Genomic DNA, 23,263 nt, shown 5'->3' with positions numbered 1-23,263 from the left:
TCAACTGGAATCCAGCTCTTACGTTAACACTATGCTTCTCAGTGCTGAGACCAGCATCTCTTCTTAAAGCTGGTGCTAAGACTAGCCACTAACGACTTTTTCAAGACAATCTGGAAGCATTATTGGGTGTGATTTTGAGGTTCATTATGGTGCTAATCAAGGGTTGAGTGGGATTGAGCTGGTGAACTAGGAAGTGTGTCAATTCGAAGAACCACTTTGGAACTGTTCAAGTGGGAGGCACTTCTAACCATCCATTCCTCCACTGTGTCAAGTCTGAAAGCCCAAGGACAATGCTGAGAATTGCTCATGGGCGAAAGTGTTCTAGGGAGATCACAGCACTGTTGGCACAGAATTTGAATGAAAACCCTTGTTTCTAAGCAGGTTCATGTAATGTGAAAGCAGTGGAAGGGAAAATAAAGGATCCCTAGAGAGGAGGGGGCAACAGAGTCTAAGATCATGCTTCCAAATTGGATCAGACTGTCTCAGCCACAGAGGAGGTGGCTAAACTATTTGATGAGAGAGATATAGGCCCGACAAAGGATTACAAATAGGCTCAGACTGTAATCATTGAGGTGGATGCTACTCCCAAAGCCACCATAAAGATCATTAGTAATGCGTCTAGGCAGTGTAGCAACTAGCTAATTTTCCCATCTGAAGTTCCTCAATGGTTGTTTCTCACTTTCACAGATAAGGTTAGCACAGTGAATTACAATTTAGGCCAATGTGGAGAAGTGTGGCTCACTGGTTAGAGCAGGCAGACCCTGAAGCGGAGGTCAGACCCGGGACCAGGGTTCAATTCCTGACGCGGCAGGGTCTTGAGCTCAAATGTCCATGGACTCGATAATTCTCGCTTCGGTGCCTGACCTAATCATGGGTTCACACTCTGCAACTCTGGGCATTAAGCTTGCTTAATCTCCACAACACCCCCCCCCGCGGCGGGATGCCTGGCTTTCACCTTGGGGATGCCCCGTAGGGGCTATCTCCCAGGGAAAATCCAGGACGGGTTCCCAAGGCAAGCGCGGAGATACCCCTTCGGGGGTCGATTCAGGCGCTATATAAGAAACATAATAATAATAATAATAATGCTTTGGATATAACCTTTTGGACATGGGTCAACCTTGGTCTCAATTGAAAGACTTGTAGAATACATCTGCATACATACTCCAGAGTGGGTAGGAAGGACGGTGTTATCCAAGTGCTCAGCTACGTTTACAAGCAATCCCTTGCATTAAAACATGAATTCTGGACTTGCATACCATTTCATGCCCCAAGACTAAAACGTAATTAGCTTTAGGATGCAAAGGATGGGTGAGGAGTAATTTTCAATCATGACAGTTAGATGTGAATTCCCTATCCATCAATTTGATCGATGATCTCAGAAAATTTTGGAAAGCGACTAACATTTATCTATGAAAACATAGATGCATTCTTTGTATTCTGTGCCTGTATGATTGCAGATAAAGTACCCAAAGCATACTTTTGAAGTTCTGTCATCACTTTATTAGATTGGATTAAAATAGTGTAGAAGCTACACCGAAATGCCTACCTTAAGAAAGTCTTTCAAGAGAATCTCTGAACTTTCCTCAAACTCCTCCTGAACTCGTGCCTGAGATTCCACATCTAAATAGGTTGGATTGATCCACTCAAACAGAATTTCATGCTGAAGAGGAAAAATATTAGAAAACCTAAGTAAACGTGATGCACATTATAGCTGAAATGGAATTCCACAGTTACAGCAACATTTTGGATCCACATCCAAAATGCAACATCCTAGTTTGAAATCTTAATTTCCTTTCTTTACTATCAACCGTAGGAAAATGTCTCTTTCCTTCGCTTTGCTCCAGACACAACCCAAGCTACAATTACCCAATCCTTTCTCACAAATAATAACTTTGCATGCCACAACCATTGAAAACCGTCAGTACTGAACTGAAGACTTGTGAATCACTTGAACTTACACCGCCATCAACAGTATATATTAAGATGCACATTTGGCAACTTAGACTGTTCATTTTCATTCAACCAAAAATTGAACTGTTGTTTAGCCTCTTGTTTAGTTATGGATATTTGTATTACATATTGTTAGATGCTTGGATAAGATGTGTGAGAACCAGAACCATAGCACTTTCTAGCATTTTATTTTAAAGGAAATCTTCACAAATCTACAAACTTTCTTCAGTTTCCATTGATTTGAATACACTCGTTCAGAGATTAGTCCATCACAAAGGGCATGGTCTGTGTTTGGTGATCTTGTCTGGACCAGACAGTTGTAATTTTTTTTTGTTGAGGTTCATATAGCGTGAACTAGACCCGAAGATATCGGGTAGCAGAGCGCTTTACATAGCACCAGTTTCGTTACATTAGTATAAATTTATTTTTGTTAAGCACGGGGAGATTAAGTGATTTACCCAATATCACAGGATGTGCATAGACTCGAACCCGGTTCCCCAGCTTCTATGTTGATCGCTCTAGCCGTAAGGCTACATCCTCTCCCCATTTGAAGGGCAGCAAACAATAGATACCATGTTAGGAGGCAGCCAAGGTCCACTTTTAGGCAACTGAACCCAAAAACCACTTGGTGGGTTTTACACACACTGGTACAAGCAAGAAACAAAGCCAGTGTCTGGTGGGCTGATCACGCAAAACACCATAACAAAAAGAGGCTGCACTGTGCATGCGCTGACAGATCCACTATATTCTCATTTTTTAATAATGACATTTTGAAATATAGCTCTTTATAAAGAGACAGATTTTATTCTAAGTATTTTTGTCAATTAAAAACTGGTACTGTTTATGAGTAAAACCTCAGTTTCAATGCACAAATAAATAAACATCAGCTTAAGCAACAAACACCAGGTCATCAAAAAAGCATAAATATCACCATGATGGGACAGAGCACCTGGAGAGTTTGCTGTCGATTTTACATGTTTGTAGTATTTTCCGAAAGAACATATGTCACGGAAATGACTAATACTTCTCCTATCTCTTGTAACATTGCCCCATTGAAACATTTACTGTCTATTGGTGACAAGGAGGCAATGTTCTTCTTTTGTAATAGTTTTTTTCTGTTTAGATCTAGGATATACAGGGGGCGTGGCTTGGCTGCAGGTAATGGTGGACGCGTGAGCCGACATCTCCGAACCGGCCCGCACATGATCCTTGCGAATCTGGCAGCCGGGGCAGATTAACAAGCCTGCAGCGGCCCCTCTGACATCCGTAAGGTGGGAGGCTTGCCCTGACTGTGCTCAGAGCCCGTCAATGACCATGGCAGAGCGCAGCGACTTGCGGCAGGAATCGAGTTGCGGAGGCTAAAGTAAACACTGAGAGCTCCGTGAGCCGCTCCGTGTGTGGGACGGGCTCTAGACACATGGTTGCGGCTACCCCTATGCTGTGTGGAGGACCCTATGGAACGGCAGCAGGAGGTGAGACGGAGGCCCCAGTGAGCATGGTGAGGACTACTGGGCTGGTGAGAGCTCTGGACATCGCCGGCGAGATACGGGAGGGGCCCCCCCCATGGTCTCTCGCACTGCGGCAGCCTTCAGGGAGCTGGACTGCAACCTACACCCACGGCGTGAACTGGTTGCCCCGGTTGGGAGATGATGGACCCCGAGGCCCAGGCCGGGAATGGCACATCGATGTCTGGGGCATACGGGAGGGCCTAGGGGCGTGGCGGCTGACCTGGTCCTGGGGGACAAGCCCCGCGAGTGACTCTTGGTAGTGCGGTGGCCCCCTCTGCCCTCGGCTGAGGTCGTTGCCAAGCAGGGAGCACGAGAAGAAGAGCTCTGGAAGCGGCAGGCCTGAGCCTGAACACTGGTTTGACCTGGAGGCTCTGCTGAAAAGCCCCATCAGTGGCGGTGCCTGTGGGGAGTTTGAGCTCTGGTCCTATGGTGCTCCTGACCATCACTGGCACGACGCAGGTCGGGCCCCTTCCTGATATGCTTCACAGCTGAGAGCGAGGTGAGACTGACCCTGGGTAAGTGTTCGCTGCTACCTTTACCATATTGTGGCGCACCCTGTGGTCCTAGCGGGGTGTTTGGTTGCCAACTGAGACAGGGTGGGTCCTAAGATGGGGGGGAGGGGGGGGTAGCGTTGATCTACAGAGCCTGCTACATTTTGAGGATTTCGCCAGAGCCCACTTTGGAGGCTGAGACAATCTCATTTAGTGTAAAAAAAACAATGTAGAACTCTTTCCTGGGCTACTTCTGTATAGACCCTCAGGCTCACGTACATCTTTTATCAAATCCCTACAGACGCATCTGGAATCCTGTTTGGACTCCACCTCTGTGACTACATTAGGTGATCTTAATTTTCATTTAGAAGCTAAGAACAATCATGACTCGACATTTTTGATAGATACCTTAGCTAGTTTTGGCCTGAAACAGATCGTCCTGAAGCCCACCCATCAAGCTGGTCACACCCTTGATGCTATAATCACCAACAATAAAAATATTGTAGTAAAGACTGTGCTGCCATTACCCTAGTCTGATCACTTTTTAGTTAATTTTGAGGTTCCACCTACAAAGCTGAGCCGTAGAAGCAAACCTGGACGAATTAAATAACGTGCCTGGAAATCGGTACAACAAAACGATCTGATTAGAATACTACAGGAGGAGCCCCCAATTTTGACAGTCACTAAGGAGGCAGCTACCAATTTCGACAATTGGCTTAACCAGGTAGCCAATACTTTGGCACTAGAAAAAAGCAAACATCCTAGAGTGAGGCAGGTATCATCACCTTGGTACACGTCAGATTTAAAGTTGATTAAAATTAAATGACGGCATAAAGAGCGTATTTGGAGGACAGATTATAGCTTAACCCTCAGGAAGGATTACTGTCTAGCCTCGAGGAGTATAAGGCCGCCCGCCATAATACAGGCCAAAACAGCCTATTTTACTAAAAGAATCTAGGAGGCCTCCAACTCCTCAAAGGAGCTATTTAAAACTGTCAATGCCCTATCCAAATGCCCGAGAGACGCTGTGTTTGCTCCGGACCAGAATTTTGTGAATGATCTGGCTGTGTGCTTTTTCAGAGCAAAGTTCAGAACGTATACAATGACTTTGCAAACAGAGCCGTAGCGGGAGGCATTATTCAGCAGGTGGATAAATTAGAGAAATCACCACAAGGAAGCTTCACACAATTTTCTGTGCTGGAGAAAGAAAAGGTCCATGAGCTTTTGCTTCAAACAAAATACGGGTCTCCTCTTGACCCTTGCCCCCCATATATTTTACATCTGGCTGCAGAGGAGATTGCCCTCTCCCTGACGCCACTGTTAAATCAAGTCACTAGTACTGGAATTTTTCCATCTTACTGGAAAAGGGCCTGTATAAGACCTATATTGAAGAAGCCTTCGCTGGATCCCCTAGACGCCAAAAAATTTCGCCCCATCTCGTGTCTTCCTCTGTCGTCCAAGGTTCTGGAGAAAGCCTTAAATGTTGAATTAACATCATATCTAGATCAAAACAACTTACTAGATTCCACTCAACATGGCTTTAGAGTCATTTCATTTCAAAAACTTTATTCGATACATAAAATGAATCATAAAAGTATTGAACATACAATTCATCATGCCTCATAAGATTAAAAGTTCTGATTTAAAAAGCAAGATTTTTCCAGAATTAAAAAGACATAATAATGACCATAAAAGAATATACAAGACATGATACCAGGAAAAGTTCTATACATGCAATACTACCCATAGGTCTTCCTAATCTTTAGTGAGATTCTAATAAAATTTAACATGGAACAGCAGATTTCTACAGAGGATAATGATGACAGATATTCGTACCCTTCCTCATAGGTGCAAGGTTGCCTCCCCTTCAGGATCGGTTTGATAAACCGGAGTCTTGGCTCCTTATATAAGGAGCAGAAAAGGACCAGATGTAAAGTGCTTTGTCTATCCCTATTATTACAAGGACAAGGGGGCAGCCTCTCACACCAACCCCCTTGTTTCGGGAATGCAAGCAAGAAGTGCAGAATCTCCAGCCTAAACCTTGTTAGTAGAAATCGCCATTGCACATTACGGGTAAATGTTAAATAAAACTGAGGTTGGGGTTTACAGGCATAGACAATAGCATTGTCAGTAACATTGACTATAGACGGTGGGTTCAGTGATTTCCAAAACCTTGCTTTTATGTCCACTTTATAGTTTCCCTCAATTCTTTCCGGATTGTCATAATAGGAGCCTAGTCCAATCTTATTCAGCATATTATAGACATAAGACAACCAGGGAATCTGTTTTGAGTTTTCTAAAGCCATGCAATCGGTAATAATGTCTTTGGTAAGTTGCAGGTCTTCAGATTGCCAAATTTTACCCCATAACAGAAGAGGGGACAAGCGAATTGTATCAGAAACACTGGCCATACCGATTTCTTTGTGGCAGAAAATATTTGAGGAGCCTTTAGGAACTGATAGGACCCTTTTTATAAAGTTGTTTTCCACCACCTGTATCACAGATGGTATTTCGGTCCCCCACACCCCTGCCCCATAAGTGGCTACTGATAAACATTTTGAAATGTAAAGGGTTCTGAGGTGCATAACATGTTTTTGCCCCAGTTTACTACAGAAACGAAAAATACCCTCTATCGCCCTTGCCATGTTCTGGGCTCGAACCTTCATGACCGGTGTCCAACTTAGTTTGCTATCAAACAAGTTACCAAGGTAGTTAAAGTTTCCCACTTTTCCAATTATGCGATTGTTGACCACGAATTTCCTAATAGTTGACCCCTTGGGGCCACAAGACATTACAAAAGATTTCTCGAAATTCACCTTTAGGTCAAGATCAAGCATGAATGTATTGAAAGCATCTAGACACACTTGCATGCTATTTCCTGTCAATGTCATTAGGACAGTATCATCTGCATAAGAAAGCATGGGAATACTTTTACCATTGATTTTTGGGAAGTCACAACCCTGGTTTAGTAGGTACTGTTCTAATCCATTTGTGTAAACCAAAAAGAGAAAAGGCGCCAGGATGCATCCTTGACGCACACCTTCAGTTGAAGGTATTGGTTTTGTTATTTCCCCTCCAGAACCAAATCTAATAGATACAGTTGTTACTGCATGTAACCTGCGGAGCAATGTGACTAAAGGTTCCTCAAAGCCCATATCATCCATCATCTGCCACAACTTATGCCTGCAAACAGTGTCAAAAGCACTCGTCAAGTCCATGAAGGCAAGATGTACAGGGGATTTTTTTGCCTTCATGTACTTGCCTAAAATTAGTGCCAGGTTAAGGCACTGCTCGTTTGTCCCCTTTCCACGTCTAAAACCATACTGAGAGTCAACTATGAATCCTGTAGAATCTGTCCAACTTTCTAATCTCGCCAGGATTACCCTACCCAGAATTTTACATGAGGCATCTATTAAGGAAATCGGGCGGTAACAGCGTGGATCAGACCTATTGCCCTTCTTAAAAATCGGCACTACAGTTGCCTCCTTCCATGTACCAGGAATACGCCCAACCACAACAGCCTTGAAGACATTCAATAAGATGGGTGCCCACAGACTGACATTGGACTTAAAGAGGTCCAGGGGGACAGCGTCTGGGCCTGGGGCTTTTAATGATGCTCCTTTCCCTAAGGCTTCCTCAATCTCAATCAGTGTAAGTGAAGAGCTGAGGGTCAAAGCCGAGGGGGGTGCCACCAGATCCCCTGCCCCTTCGGTACTTGCCATTATTGAGATAAAATTGGGGTTAAAAATTTTAGTAAAATGTTGAACCCATTGATCAGCGGTAACCTGCATAACTATAGACTCTTTATTGTCGCTCTTAAAAAGGGGACGATTTATGACCTCCCAAAAGAGCCTACTATCTTTTAGTTCTGCACCCTTTTCAAGATCATCCCAAGCACTGACTTTTAAGTCTTGCTTTCTTCTTGCAATGGCATCCCTATAAGCCTTTCTGCTAGTCCTTACAAGCTCTTTGTTTCTTGGCTTTTGGCGCAGAGCTAGTTTTAACGATTGGTGTGTAACAGAACACACAGAGTCAAACCATCTAAAGGCCTTTTGGCCTCCCTTCCCCTTGGGTTTTCTAAGAGTCCGGCATTCCACTGAGTCTGCCTTGATTCTGGCGACAGAGGAAGTTCGTAAAGCAATGGATGGGGATGGGTGGGCGTCCCTTATCCTGCTTGACCTCACAGCTGCCTTCGATACGATAAATCACAAAGTGCTGGCACATAGGCCCCAGAAGGTCGACGTTAGTGGAAAAGCCCTAGTGGTGTCTGTAACACACAGCGTAGTCGCGATGGCGGAACGTTTTTCGTACCTGCATCACGGATCTGATTTTCTGGATGAACCACAACTTTTTAAAGCTAAACGTGGGTAAAACCGAAGTTGTGGAATAAAAGCATCCGTTTGGAGTCAACTATGGTGGCCCCCTAAAGCAGGAGCGTGCCCGGTGCCGGCACCCAAAGCAAGAAATCTGGGTGTCCTGATAGACAAAGACCTCACTCTTGCCCCACAGATAAATCAGGTGTCTTCAGCCTGTTTCTATACCTTGAAGGTCCTGCGGAAGATCCTACCCTTCATCCCTTTCTCATTAAAGAAAATGGTGGTCAGACCTTTGGTGCTGTCAAGGTTGGATTATTCTAATGCTCTTTATCTGGGAGTAGGGGCAGCCCAGCTCTCCAAACTCCAATCTTCACAAAACGCAGCTGTAAGAGTATTACTTAATCTTCCAAAGAATCACTCCACATCTACCAGGGTAAATCAACTACATGGGCTTCCAGTGAAACGACGGGTTGATTTAAGGCTCTGTGTATAGTTCATCAAGCCTTTTATGGAGGAGGGGCTCCTGATCTACAAGCTCTGTTCCCTAGCTATAATCCATTGCGCCGTCTCAGATCCTCTAATGCAGGAATGGTGTTATGTCCTAAGATAAACAGAGTGAGGTGGGGAGGAAAGTGATTTTCATACTTGGCTGCAAAATTGTGGACTCACTCCAGACCCCACTCCGACTTCAACCAAATAGAATACTTTTTAGGAAGCAAATCAAAACCTCGCTTTACTCCCAATGCTAATCGATCTCCTCGCAATCGTAGGTACCTTATCTTAATGCCAAGACGCCTCGGCATTAGTGCGCTTTATAAATGTCTCAGTCAGTCAGTCCGTCACACGGTGTGAGGTGCAGCAGCGAGCTCTCTGCACTGGGCGGACACCGTGGCACTGCAGTGCACTTGACTCTGACCGGGGCGCCACAAGTGGGGCACCCCACTTTGAACAGCTGAACGGCTGTAGAGCGGTGGCGGGCCGCTGGGCTTTGCTGCGGCGCAGGAGCGCCCTCGCCGGAACTGGACTGATTCCTGGGACTGGGGTGGTGCCTGGGCGCCCCGAGGGGGCGTTGGCTGGGCCGGTGGCCCTGGCTGGAGACAGTGTCCCAGAACTTGGGGCTTTTCCAGTGGGGCCTGGGAGCGAGTCAGATAACCCACCCTCTAAGAACTAAGCCTGGAAGAACCACTGGATGCGGTGGTGGCCCCCTACCCTGGACTGTGGTTGCTGAGCCTGCTGTGTCGGGGGCACTGTGGGCCGGGCGTGACCGACTGGGGCAGCACTTCAGGGGCCGCTGAACACGACGGCGACTACCAGTGAGGTGAGACGCAACTCGTCTAGATCGTCCTGGGGGATTGTGAGGTGAGCTGTGCAGCGGTGAACCTGGTGCCCCTTGCTGGCCTCCACTTATGGGGTGCCCTATACTTCCCACGTACCGCCTGAGGGGGACATCATTTTGGGCCAGGGAGCCACTGGTACCAAGGGCAAACTTAGGGGCCGCCAGACAGGGGCTCTTCAAGACAAAGAAGACAGTGCCCAGGAACAGTGGCAATCCACCCCGGAGGATCCGGTACAACAACTCAGTAAAATACTGGATGCCATAGCGGACACGAAAGCTACCCTCCACCAAGACATTAGTACTTTTACGGTGGGGCTCGGCCTACTGCAAGAAGAACATAAGAAATTGTCGGAGAGGGTTAAAAGAGACTGAGTCTGATGTTGTGGAACTTGCGCACACACAGAAGGCGCTGGAACAGCAGATGGGGGCCCTCACAAATAGGGAGTGCCTGTTAGAACGTAGGGCGGAGGATGCAGAGGGACCAACAGGAGGAATAACATCACAGTCCTGGGCCTGCCGGAAGGGACGGAAGGTAGTGATATGGTAACCTTCTTGGAGCAATGGCTCAGGACCGTAGTGGCACCAGGAGGTCTGTCAACCTTTTACACACTGGAGAGGGCCCACAGGGTACCGGTCAAGCAGTTAGCCCCAGGGAGGCCTCCGCGACCTGTAGTGGCCCAACTGCTCCATTTCCGGGACAGAGACCTCCTCCTGCAAAAGGCGAGAGCGGAAGGCCCCTTCACTATCGACAACAGTAAGGTCTCCCTCTTCCCGGACTATACACTGGAGGTGCAGCGGAAATGGGCCTCATATCTAGAAATCAAGAAGGCATTAAGAGACGAAGGCCTCCAGTACTCCCTGAGCTAGGCTGGGCATAATGTTAGATGGGCACACTCACTACTTTGACTGCCCCAAAGATGCCTGGGACTGGCTGGAGGCATACAAGTGTGAGACTCCACGGAACATAGGCCCTGGAGCTGTCAAGCGGCAGGCCACAGAGCTTGGGAAACGTCTGAGACACCAGCCTCGAAGGGGTACTTCAAAGAAACCGTCTTCTTCGCAGACCAAGAAGGAGAGGGCGGAAGCACTGCAGGCTGCGGCGGCGCGCACGCGAAGCCGGAGCCCAGTCTCAGAGGCATGGGCAGGCTCCTCAAGAGAGACCGAAGACAATCAAACAGACACTTCCCACAGCGACAGTGTGAAGATGCCAGTAGTGACGCCTAACACCTCGGACAATATTATTTGATGTAATTGGTAAGCTAAGGTGACCTGGATATTAAGAGGGTGCTACAGTGTAGCTGGCTATCCCAAGTTCTGAGCTGCCTTCTCATATGTGGGGCTGGTGCGCTCTACTTGGTGGAAGCGTCCTGTTCCAAACCTGAATGCCGTACCAGGTTAGGGCCTCATTTAGTACTAATTGTTTCACATGATGTTTGGGCGGCTGACCGTTGTCTGACTGCCCTGGATGTGGGGAGTTGACCATCACAAGGGTCCTTTTGTTTGCTTCTTTACAAATGCAGAGGAGTGGGTTGGCATGAGACGGATGGTGGGGGCGGGGTGGAGGCTTCCTTCTGTAGGCTGCTTGGTGCTACCCATCACGAATGGCAAAAACACGTAGGGTATTTTGGTTCCTCACATGGAACATTAGAGGAATGGGGTCTATGGCAAAGCGCCATAATATTTATTCATACCGGAGGCATAGGGATATCCACGTTGCGCTCCGTCAGGAAACCCATTTGAATAGCAAGGAAGCTGGGAAACTGAAATGCAGGTGGAGGGGCCAGGTCTTCGTGACCACCTCCTCGGCCTATGCCAGATGGGTATTGATATGGGTCAAGTAGGGGATCCCCTTTGCTGTTGAGCAGTCGTGGTTGGACGTGGGTGTCCGATATGCACTGATCACGGGGAGGTTGGCGGGACAAGAGGTCACGCTGGTTAACGTCTATGCCCCTAACCACGACCAGATTGGCTTCTTGGACTCCTCTGCTATACTGACTGATGGCTTACGGGGATGCTTGATTCTCGGGGAGGATTTCAATTGTGTCGCAGATTTGGCCACTAACCGTTCGTACCCTCCCTTACTGGGGTCTCCACCACCCCACGCAGCCCTGGGGTTCCGTAAATGGATTACACATTGGGGCCTCGAAGACACTTGGAGGTTGCAACACAATAAGTATAGGGAATTCTCCTTCTCACAGGTACACCAAGTGCACACACGGCATGATACGTTTTGTGCTCCCCTGCTTTTAACGGCTCTATTAAACATACTGAATATTTAGGGCATACACTATCAGATCACAGCCCATTGATAATGACACACCAGCCACCGGGACGGTGCCCCCCGATTCCCTACCTGGAGACTTAATCCGGCATTACTCGAAGATGCTCCTAGACACGTATTTTCCCCATCAACATTAATATGGCATCCTCCTCCCAAGTGGAATGGGAAGCATTTAAAGTAGTGGTTTGTTCATTGTATAGGGCAGGCGGCGGGGGTGCACATGGAGCTCCGCCGGGAGATACTGGACCTGGAGGGGAGTATTCACAGATTGGATAATGTTCAGGGTACAGATGATGCTGCCCGTGAGGCACTGCAGGTGACGCAGGCAAAATATGACGATGCACTGGGCGGTTGCGATGTTATAATCACAAGGACTATTTAGACAGGGTGCAGAGTGAGGAAGAAACAGCGGGCTGTTTATTAGCACGGTTAATTAGACATGAGCTAGGGGGATCTCCAATTACACAACTTGGCTTAGAAACCGGGGAGGTGGTGTATGACCCCAATGTGATTAACAACTCCTTTCTAACTTATTAGGAGCAGTTGTACACAGCCCCACCTGCGGGGACCCCGGATAGTTGTACGAGTGTATCTGGAGCCACTCCACCTCCACATGTTAGAGGACAACGCCCGGGAACAGCTGGGGAACCCATAAACTTACAGAAAATCAAAGCTGCCATTAATGCATTAGCACCTGGCAAAACGCCGGACGGCCTCCTGGCGGAGTTTTACCAACGCTATGCGGACCTGCTGGCGCCACATTTAGTCCGGCTATACGCTGATGCGTATGAATCTGGGGAGTTGCCTAGCTCCACCCAGACCGCCCTAGTGATCCCTTTTCCAAAAACTAAGAAACCTGAGGCGGGTGTTAAATATTACATACTCCTCTCCATGCTTAACATGTATTTTAAGATCCTAGGTAAGGTATTGGCAGGCAGGTCAGCTCCACATATGAATACTTTAATACACCCGGACCAGGAAGGGTTTATCCCCTCTCGCAATACCTCTTAACCTTCGTAGGCTCTACTCCGTTCTTTATCATGTCGAGGCCTTGACCAATCACCAGGCAGCAGTGCTCTCTGTCGACTTGGAAAAGGCCTTCGACGCGGTGGGGTGGGAATACTTATTCGGGGTGATGTTGCGAATGGGTCTGGGAGAGGATTGGGTGCTGTGGGTGCGGCTTTTATATTCTGCACCTACGGCGAGGGTCAAAACGGGCAGAACGGTCTCCAGGCAATACAAGGTATCCCGCGGGACTTGACAGGGATGTCCTCTTTCCCCCTCTTGTTTGCTCTGGCAATCGAGCCCTTGGCTGAGAGGCTTTGTCAGGGAGGGATTGGGATTGGACTGGCTATTGGAGGACAGACACACCATGTTACCCTTTATGCAGACGGTTTGCTGCTATACTTATCGGATGCAGTCGCGGACACCTCAGTAGCCATGCTAATCCTAGGCAATTTTGCATGCCGCTCTGGTCTACGAGTTAATAAAGCTAAGACATATCTGTACCCAGTATCAGGACCAACACACAGGCCAGATGCTCTGATGGCCGATATCTTGTGGAATCAGAACACGTTCAAGTACTTGGGCATACACATCTTCCACTCCCTAGATGATCTGAAGGAGGGCAACCTGGGGAGAGCACTGAGCTCATTTCGTTCTTGCATACACTTTTGGCTTACTCTGCAGATACCAGTTATGGCTCGGTCTCTCTCTCTCAAAAATGGTAATTGTCCCGCGTTTGTTATATTTCTTTATCAATCTCCCGGTCCTCATGCCTAGCGGTTGGTTCCGTCCCTTGAATGCCCTGTTGCAGGATCTGGTGTGGGGAGATGGGCGCCCTAGGGTGTCACTCCAAACGTTACAACGCACTATGTCTGAGGGTGGACTGGGAGTGCCGAACTTCGAACTTTATATGTTAGCAGCCCAGTTACAGTGGCTGGCGCAATGGATAGAGGTAGTGAATGAGGACGGCACCTTCCTGTCGCGCACAGACTCCCATCCTAGTCTAGTAACAGTGAAATTATTAATACCAACAACACCTACCCCGTACTGCTCTCTGTTGCAGCACATGGCTTTCCAAACTTGGAGGAGATGCCAGGGCAGGGAGAAGCGCACCACCAAGCACACCCCCATGTTACCTCTCGTGGGTCTGCCACATGGCAATCCACAAACTAGATTTAGAAACGGGCAATTAGCCAACTGGTCCGAGGCAGGGTTAGATAATGTCGGGGACTGCTTCCTGGACAAATCCTTGCTCCCATTTGACAGTCTTGTGGAAGACTGTGGTCTTTCTCTGGGCCAATTCCTGCAATATGAAGCCCTGACTCACACATTTGTGCAGTTATGGAAGAAGGGGAGAGACGAGTCAGAGACACACCCAGTACTGCATGCTCTATTCACACTTGGGATGGCAGGGCATCTAGTGCATTGGTTCTAGGTCGCCCTGCAATCAGCATCGGTAGGACCCTTTAATGGGTTACGGGCGAAATAGGATAGGATCGGGGGCAGAGCACTCAAGGATGCGGAATGGCGTAGGATCCTACATTACCCTAAGAAGCTCTCTTGCAATACACGCCTCAAATACATACAATTTAATTACACACACATGGCTTACATGACACTACACCACCTTAATGTGACTTACGGGGGGGGAAGTCAGACTTTGTCTTCTATGCATGTTCCCAGATGTGGACTTCGGCCATATGACTTGGGACTGCCAAAGCCTGCGGCTTTTCTGGGAGGCTGTGCTTGGTAAACTCTCAGAAGTGCTGGGTAGAGCGTTGGCCCCAACAGCGCAGACTTGCTTACTAGGTCTTTTCCCAGGCCTCCAAAGCGTAAAGTCGGGAACAGGCTAATAGACCTTGCATTGGGCCTGGCTAAACGCAGAATTGAAACAGAATGGAAATCACTGAGAGGGCCACAATTTGAGACTTGGAATAGGGATGTTCTTATGTGGGCTGGGACAGAAGGTAGAGCATTTAGTTGGGAAGAGGCTAGGGGCATACGAAAACATCCAATAGCCGAGCAATGGAGGGCAGTAATGATAACTTGGGAGACTCCGGAAGGGTCTACGATGAATGGGTCAGGTACAGATCTGGCCCAGGAGACATGCCGCGAAGATGCACAATTCGGAAATCCCACTAGGCCTCTGGAAGGCGGTGGGCGCTGACCTGCATGGTGGTTGAATGTGGGCAAGTGAACGCCGGAGGCCTTTGCAAAGTGAGAGTGACTCAGCAGTGTGAGTGTTCCAGAGAGAGCAGGGTATGCTTGTGCGCTTACACAGTGCACTGACACACAGGAGCTAAAACAAAGAACAGCTGAACACGTGTCTTGGGAGCTTCATTGAGGCAGCCGGCCCTCTGGGAGGGGAGCAGCAAGGAGGGGACGCCCCAACCAATCAAGCGCAACTACTCACAACCTACTGTACGATTACAACACAGGCCAAAGGGCAGAGCTAGGTCTTTTCGCATTACGTATGGTGAACAGTGTGTGAGTGTGTAGGGTGAGCAGTGTGTGAGTGTGCAGGGTGAGCAGTGTGTGAGTGTGCAGGGTGAGCAGTGTGTGAGTGTGCAGGGTGAGCAGTGTGGAAATCCTTTCAGGAAGAACTTTTCCAACCTTTATACTCCATCTGCCATCAGTCCTTTAGCACTGCCACGGTCCCTGATAGCTGGAAACTAGCGGTGGTCTCCCCTCTCCTAAAGAAACCTACACTTGACCCCACCTGTCTGTCTAACTATTGGCCAATCTCATTGCTTCCTTTTACAGTCAAGATCATGGAGAAACTTGTGACCCGGTCCCTATCCAGTTTTCTGGAAAGTAACAACTGTCTGGATGTGGCCCAGTTCGGCTTCCGGCCAGCCCATGGTACGGAGTCGGCGCTGGTGGTCGTGTTGGACACCCTTCGATCGCGGGTCGACAGTGGTCGAGCAGCCTTTCTAGTGCTGCTCGACATGTCGTCCGCGTTCGACACGGTCAGCCACTCCATTCTTATCAACAGGCTGGAGGAGGCCGGGGTAGCAGGTCTGGCACGGGACTGGCTGATTTCCTATCTCCAGAATAGGCACCAGGTGGTGGCGCTACCACCTTTTTGATCAGGCATTAGGAGAGTGGGACAGGGTGTCCCTCAGGGGTCTGCGATCAGCCCCATACTGTTCAATCTGTACCTGTGTCCCCTGGTAAAATTGATCAAATCTTTCGGCATCTCTGTGATTAAGACGACACCCAGCTCATCTTCTCCCTTGAAGGAGAAGATGCGGTGTCTACAGAGACTTTCCATCGCTGTATGACCGCCACTGCAGACTGGTTGATAAACAACTCCCTCCAATTTAATAGCTCCAAGACCGAGGTACTCCATTGCTCCTCGGACTGCGTTCCGCACCCTTTGCCGACTGACCTCTGGCCTTCTTCCTCCTTGGGCAACGTGGTGACGGCGGATTCTGCCCGTAATCTCGGAGTCATGCTCAACTCTAACCTCCAGCTGGACGGTTTTGTTAATAAAACCATTTCCACATGCATGCTGCTACTCCGCACTTTGCGGAAAATCCTCCCTCTGCTTCCGTTTCAGGCTAGACCAGAGGTGGTGCGTGGCATTATCCTTAGTAGGATAGATTACTGTAATGCACTGCTTCTGGGGGCACCCGGCACTTTGATCAATAAGCTGCAGCACATTCAAAACATGGCTGCGAAGCTGGCCCTTTCTGGGCCGCGTGCTGCCTCCTCTTCTCTTGCTCTTAAAGACCACCACTGGTTGCCAGTTCAACAACGAATTCTTTTTAAATCATCCTGCTTGGTTTTTAAGGCTCTACATGACCAAGGTCCAGTCATGTTACAGAACCTCTTTTCTTGGTACCATGCAGCGAGACCTTCACGCTCCTCCTCACTACATCTGGCGGTGGTTCCGAGGATCCACAGGCTACGGATGGGGGGCCGGTCCTTTGGTCACGCAGCTGCCAAGCTTTGGAATTCCCTCCCTCTGTTCTTGAGAAGCTTGGAGGACTTTCCATCCTTCAAGAAAAGTCTGAAAACTCATCTCTTCCCTAGAACAGCTTAAACAACCTGTCTGTGTAAATGGTTCAGTAAAGTCTCAAGCGCCAGGATACCCTCTGGGTGGCAGATTCGCCCTACACAAGTGTACAATACATACATACATACATACATACGTGTGTGCAGGGTGAGCAGCGTGTGAGAGTGCAGGGTGAACAGTGTGCGAGTGTGCAGGGTGAACAGTGTGTGAATGTGCAGGGTGAACAGTGTGTGAGTGTGCAGGGTGAACAGTGTGTGAGTGTGCAGGGTGAACAGTGTGTGAGTGTGCAGGGTGAACAGTGTGTGAGTGTGCAGGGTGAACAGTGTGCGAGTGTGCGGGGTGAACAGTGTGCGAGTGTGCGGGGTGAACAGTGTGCGAGTGTGCGGGGTGAACAGTGTGCGAGTGTGCGGGCTGAACAGTGTGCGAGTGTGCGGGGTGAACAGTGTGCGAGTGTGCGGGGTGAACAGTGTGCGAGTGTGCGGGGTGAACAGTGTGCGAGTGTGCGGGGTGAACAGTGTGTGAGTGTGCAGGGTGAACGGTGTGCGAGTGTGCAGGGTGAACAGTGTGCGAGTGTGCAGGGTGAGCAGTGTGTGTGTGTGTGTGTGTGTGCAGGGTGAACATTGTGTGAGTGTGTAGGGTGAGCAGTGTGTGAGTGTGTAGGGGCAGTGTGTGAGTGTACAGGGGACGAACACTCGAACTAAGTCCACCACACACACACATAAGACCACACACACACACACACACCACACATCACTCACCACCACACACACACCACCAGCCGTCAGTGCACGCTTTCACCGGGCACAAACACCACTAGCTGTCAGTGCACGCTTTCACCAGGCACACACCACCAGCCATCAGTGCACACTTTCACCAGGCGCACACTTTCACCAGGCACACACAACACCAGCCGTCAGTGCATGCTTTCATCAGGCGCACACACCACCAGCAGTCAGTGCACGCTTTCACCAGTCACACACACCACCAGCCGTGGGTGCACGCTTTCCCCGGGCACAAACACCACCAGCCGTCAGTACACGCTTTCACCGGGCACAAACACCACCAGCCGTCAGTGCAGGCTTCCACCACGCACACACAACAACAGCCGTCAGTGCATGCTTTCACCGGGCGCACACACCACCAGCCGTCAGTGCACGCTTTCACCAGGCACACACACCACCAGCCATCTGTGCACGCTTTTACCAGGCACACACACCACCAGCCGTCAGTGCATGCTTCCACCAGGCACACACACACACCACCAGCCATCAGTGCACAATTTTTACAGGCACACACACCACCAGCCATCAGTACACACATCAATTGTTAACGCATCCACAATTAACTATTGTAGCAATCGCAGTATGGTGCACTTTACTTTTAAACATATTCATCTAAAGCGCAGCATGCCACCATTGCTACAATTCCAATCCAACCCACATAATTCCATTACGCACCACATGCATACAGTCCATAACACATGGCGAAAAGACATTGCCATTTACAATGCCATTAGCTCTAACTCAAATAAATCCGAGACCTATTGCATTCCAATGCTTGTTTGTTTTTCCATGAGAATTGCCCCTAAAAAGCAAAGTAGCATGTTGATAACCATGAATATTATACTGTATTCAGGATTGTTGATGGAAACGCTCATTACAGTGAAATTGGCAGTTAACCGATAGACAATTGCTAGAATGTGTAGTCGGAGAATTGTGCAGCTGGACTCTGCTTTGGTCTGGCTTCTGGACATTAAGCAGCCTTCCTCTTGAATGTGTTCTATTGCCACTAGATAACATATTTCTGATGTTGATATCTTGTAGATTCTATTCTGTATGTTAATTTATACAAAATACCAATAAAAATACTTTGAAAGAAAAGATATAGGATATACATACTGTCAAGCACCCCTGAACAACTGCACAGAATCCTCACTAACTCAGAAAATATTTTTAATATTTACCCATTTATTTTGCTATTTTGAAGAGCGCCCGGAGACAAGTCATATCGCTCATGTACAACAGGAACCCTGTTCATATATCATTTCTTGTTGTTCTGTCTGGTACTGGCATTTCCAATTGACAGGATTGGCTAGTCAGTTTGGTTTTCAGTAATCACTGTCCTGGCGTGGGCTTTCCATGTCTTTAGGCTTTTGCTTCTAACAATGTTTGCTTGTGTTTCAGCCATTTGCAGGTAGTCTTTCCAGTAGCTGAACAAAGGTATACTTTGTGACTCACTGATACACATACTGTGGGCACTTATTAAAAAATAAATTAAAAAAAAAGCTTTCTGAACAGTGAAATGAAGTCAGAGTGGGCTCCTGGCTTCCACCATGAACTAGTTGAGTGCTTTTAGCACGAGTAGAACGCAAACACATTTCATCTAGTTTAAGTCCCGCTAGCTAGTTTTGTAAACATAGCAGCCTGGAAGTTGTTTTTTTCCGAGACTTTTGTATATCACTGTGGGTATAATGCCAGTGTCTGTGTTGAGCAGGTGCTGATTTAATGTGCAGATTAATTCATTGTTTTTCATTGCCTTGTAGCTAGTTCCACTCCACAGACTGAAAGGTCGGATTGATCTAACTCATATGCCAAGGCCACGTCTGCTAAGTAGGACTGCCTCTATGTGTACCTTTAGTTGAGACAGAGTACTACAAGGTACAAGAAGGGCCTTGATTTAGGGTATCAATCTGATTCAATGTTGGGCTCATTTAAACTTTGGAAGAGGGGCTGCTTGTGGTTGCCATTGGGAGCGGAGGACTTGGTGGTTGTAATATATCATCTACCTCAACTTTTATTGTGTGTGTGAGCTGCTTGCGTTTTGGGCAAACTCTGCATTTTAGTTCTCCGTGCATTCAAGCTACTAATATTCATTGGGGGGGGGGGGCTAACCGCCGAGCATGGAGGATGCGTTTTAGCTGAGCTCCAGGCCGGGCCCTGAATCCTGCCATTGACTACGCCATTGAGAGGCAATCCAGCTGCCCAACCTGGCTGGCGTGCTGCCTGTGGCCCCGGCCAACACTGTGGGTGCACAAAGAAATTTGTAGCCTGCTTAGATATCGGCGTTTGCTGAGGCAACGTCCCCGCTAGAGCTCACAACACGAGGGCAGAAGCTGCAGAGACTTGCCGGCTCAGGCCGCAACTACGCAGAAGGGACTAACCCAAGCCCGGTACGCTGTTGCATGCATCGCTGTGGCACGCACTGCACTCCTGCGGTCGCTGTGGCCGATGGCCCAGGCGGTGTATTGTATGCGCAGAGGCAGGCCAGAGCACCCCTGGCAGAGAGCTGCGGGGAAAATCCCACCCTGAATGGCCAATCTTGTGACTTCGTTTGCAGCTAGTGACTGGTCTTGGCGAGCAATACGAGAGGGCAACATTTGTGGGACATACGCTGTGACACTCCCAGGCCCTGGGGATTTACTGCCCACCTAACCCTGGGAGCGGCCTGGGCGGCGTATCGCCTGGGGTACGGGCTGCACATTGGGGTAAAGCTGCCTGCGCTGTGAGACCCACGAGCACAGCTGTGGCCGGAGCGGGTGCTGACCACGACCGCCGGAGCGATGAAACTAGCACTGCCCCTGAGCCTGGGGTGAGGTTCCGCACCCTGGCACGGCGATAACTGGCCTCATCCAACTGGACCCCAGGAGAAAGTGAGTAACACGACCACTTCGGCCGCGCTGAGCCTCTGATCGGATCTAGCCCGTCTGCATTGTGGCTCATTGCCCGGACTGTATAGTACCCTACTACCCACTGGTGGACCTGATCTGCCGGAGACCCGTGTCAGCTGTGGATGGTGGTGAATGAGAGCGGGGATACCCAGAGAGCACGGGAACTAGCGCTGAGGATCTCGTTGGGAATCCGACTGGCATAAAAGGTACAAGAAGCTACACCACGGTGAATGCGCAATTGTAGAATAGCAGTGCACTGTGCTATGGGCTACTATTCCACTCGCTACTGGGCCCAAACACACCTGGAGATGGGTTGTACTAGAGGAAAACAACTAGAACCCCTCACCTCCGGGGGACCCGACCACAATGAGCAGGACGGTGCAGCCCATTCCCCTTTAACCGGACTGTATTCCGCCGACAGCTCTAGGGAGCCCCACAGATAAACTGGACTTAATATTGCAAGAAGTTCTAGGAAGGCGACTGAACAACAAGTGAGCGCCCTGACCACAGGCTTCATGCTCTCAAAAGCTGATCATGACAAAATGGCTGAGACCATGAAGAATAGTAAATTGCTTCTCACTGAGGTGCTACCGCAGCATAAGGCTCATACAGCAGAGATTGAACAACTACAGTGCCAATTATCGGGCCTGCAGGACAGAGTGGATGACGCTGAAGGGCGGGCTCAGGGCAATAACGTGAGAATATTGGGAATGCCGGAAAGTAGTGCAGGATGCAACCCAATTCATAGAACAATGGCTGAGGAACACGATTGCTCCGGAGGGCCTCATTGATTTCTTCAGTGTGGAAAGGACACACAGAATTCCGTCGCGACCCCCGATCCCTGGTGCACCGCCTAGGCCAATAATAGCATGCATACTCAATTACAAAGATCAAGGCACTTTACTACGATCCGCCAGAGAAAGAACCCCAATCCAATTTGAGAATAAACGGATCTCACTTTATCCAGATTTCACACTAGTGGTACAGCGACAAAGAGCCTCATTCCAAGAGGTTAAAAAGATGCTCAGAGTCCATAATTTGAAATATGCCCTCTTATTCCCCGCCCGTCTAATAGTTATATATGAGCAGAAATCTCACTTCTATGACAGTCCAGAGGAGGCCGCGGAATGGATTGAGATCACATTATCACCATGTGCATCACAAAGTTCGCCTCAACCCACCAAGCAGAAACCGCTGAAACCACAGAAGTCCGGGCGCGACAAGTCTAACCAAAGAACGATGTTCCGTCGAGACCCGGAGGCAAGCCCATCGCCGGAGCAAATCGAAGGCCAGAAATCAGCAATACTAGCGGCAACATCACTGGACGACCAAGATGCAATTTCTATGGCTGACTCAATTGAATCCTCTGTGGACACCAATTTACAATCGGATTCCGAGAATAGTGTGGCTCTCTTCCCTTTTATTAGCCCAGATATGGTGAATGACTATTTGGGATTATATACTTGGTCTGCGAATGCAGAGGCCTGGGGCTCCATCTGAAGGTAGACTATACGCTACATAATGTGCATATTGACCTAGCAGTGTTATTTCATGGTATTAGATAGGGCCCGAGCTTGGCCAGCTGTGCTGGCAGTTCGGTGTGTTGCACCCATCCACTCACAGCAGACCATGGTTTCCAACTTCCCCATTGCAACTGCACAACCATATAAATTGTTTGAGGTTCAATTTGTTCTTATAGCTTGGTCCTCGGTCGTTCTGAGAGGGAACCTTGTTTTGGGTATTGTTAGGGGATTTTATAAGGCAGACTGACTCATGGGTAACTCCCCCAGCTGTCATACGTGCCAGATAGGGACATGTCCAAAAACACAAAACCTACAAACAAATGGCTACACCAGGAAAGTACACAGTCATAAACTGGAATGCTAGGGGAAAGGGGTCTGTACATAAAAGGCATAGGATATATGCCCAATTAAATAGGAGGAAGGCCCTCATTGTACTAATGCAAGAGACACATCTTACTAACTCTGAAGCTACTAAGTTATGGAAAAAGTGGAGGGAACAGCTATTTTGTAGATCCTGTTCAGCATTTGCGAGGGGGGCAGCCGTATGGATTAGAAACGGCACTCCTTTTACTGTTCTAGATCTAAGAATAGATACTAACAGCAGATAGTTATTGCTCCATGGCACACTGGATGGGGAACATTTAGTGATTGGTAATATAAACGCCCCTAGCACAGAACAGGATACATTTTTAGGGACCCTTAACATGGTCATAGCTGGATGGGGTGGATAGCCCTGGATCCTGAGAGGGGACTTCAACGCAGTATTGAACATAGAATTTGACCGCTCCCACCCACCACTACACAGGACCAGCAGTAAGAAACAAGCGGAGGCCTTACATGGCTGGGCGGAGGGTTGGAAATTGTTTGATGTACGGAGCATACAAAACCTGACTTGCCAGGAATACTCGTTTTATTGTCCCCCCGCATATGTTACATACACAAATTGATAGGGTGTTTTGTTCCTTACCCCTCATTGCAAAATTCACCCACACTACTTATCTTGGCAAAACACTTTCAGACCACATTCCACTGGAGGCAACGCTCTCCTGGGGGAAAATTCCCACACCAGTACCTACATGGAGATTGCAGCCCCTGCTTTTGGAAGACCACGTATTCCGCACCACCCTCTCCACTGCTATATCCAATTATTACACCGAAAATACAG

At 48.6% G+C, this 23,263-nt stretch overlaps 1 protein-coding gene across 1 annotated transcript in view; it reads right to left on the bottom strand.

Annotated features, from left to right (window-relative positions):
• OGFOD1 (2-oxoglutarate and iron dependent oxygenase domain containing 1) overlaps nucleotides 1-23,263 on the bottom strand; it is a 265,521-nt gene that overhangs the window by 145,672 nt on the left and 96,586 nt on the right. Inside the window, exon 8 of the mRNA XM_086947692.1 lies at nucleotides 1,547-1,660. Coding sequence (XP_086803818.1) covers nucleotides 1,547-1,660 — 114 coding nt within the window. The remainder of the gene's footprint in view (nucleotides 1-1,546; nucleotides 1,661-23,263) is intronic.

Source organism: Lissotriton vulgaris, chromosome 12 (genome assembly GCF_964263255.1).
Source record: "Lissotriton vulgaris chromosome 12, aLisVul1.2, whole genome shotgun sequence".
Lineage (NCBI taxonomy): Eukaryota > Metazoa > Chordata > Amphibia > Caudata > Salamandridae > Lissotriton > Lissotriton vulgaris.
The sequence above is the reverse complement of the archived record's forward strand: the minus strand, read 5'-3'. Positions and strand labels throughout refer to the sequence as shown.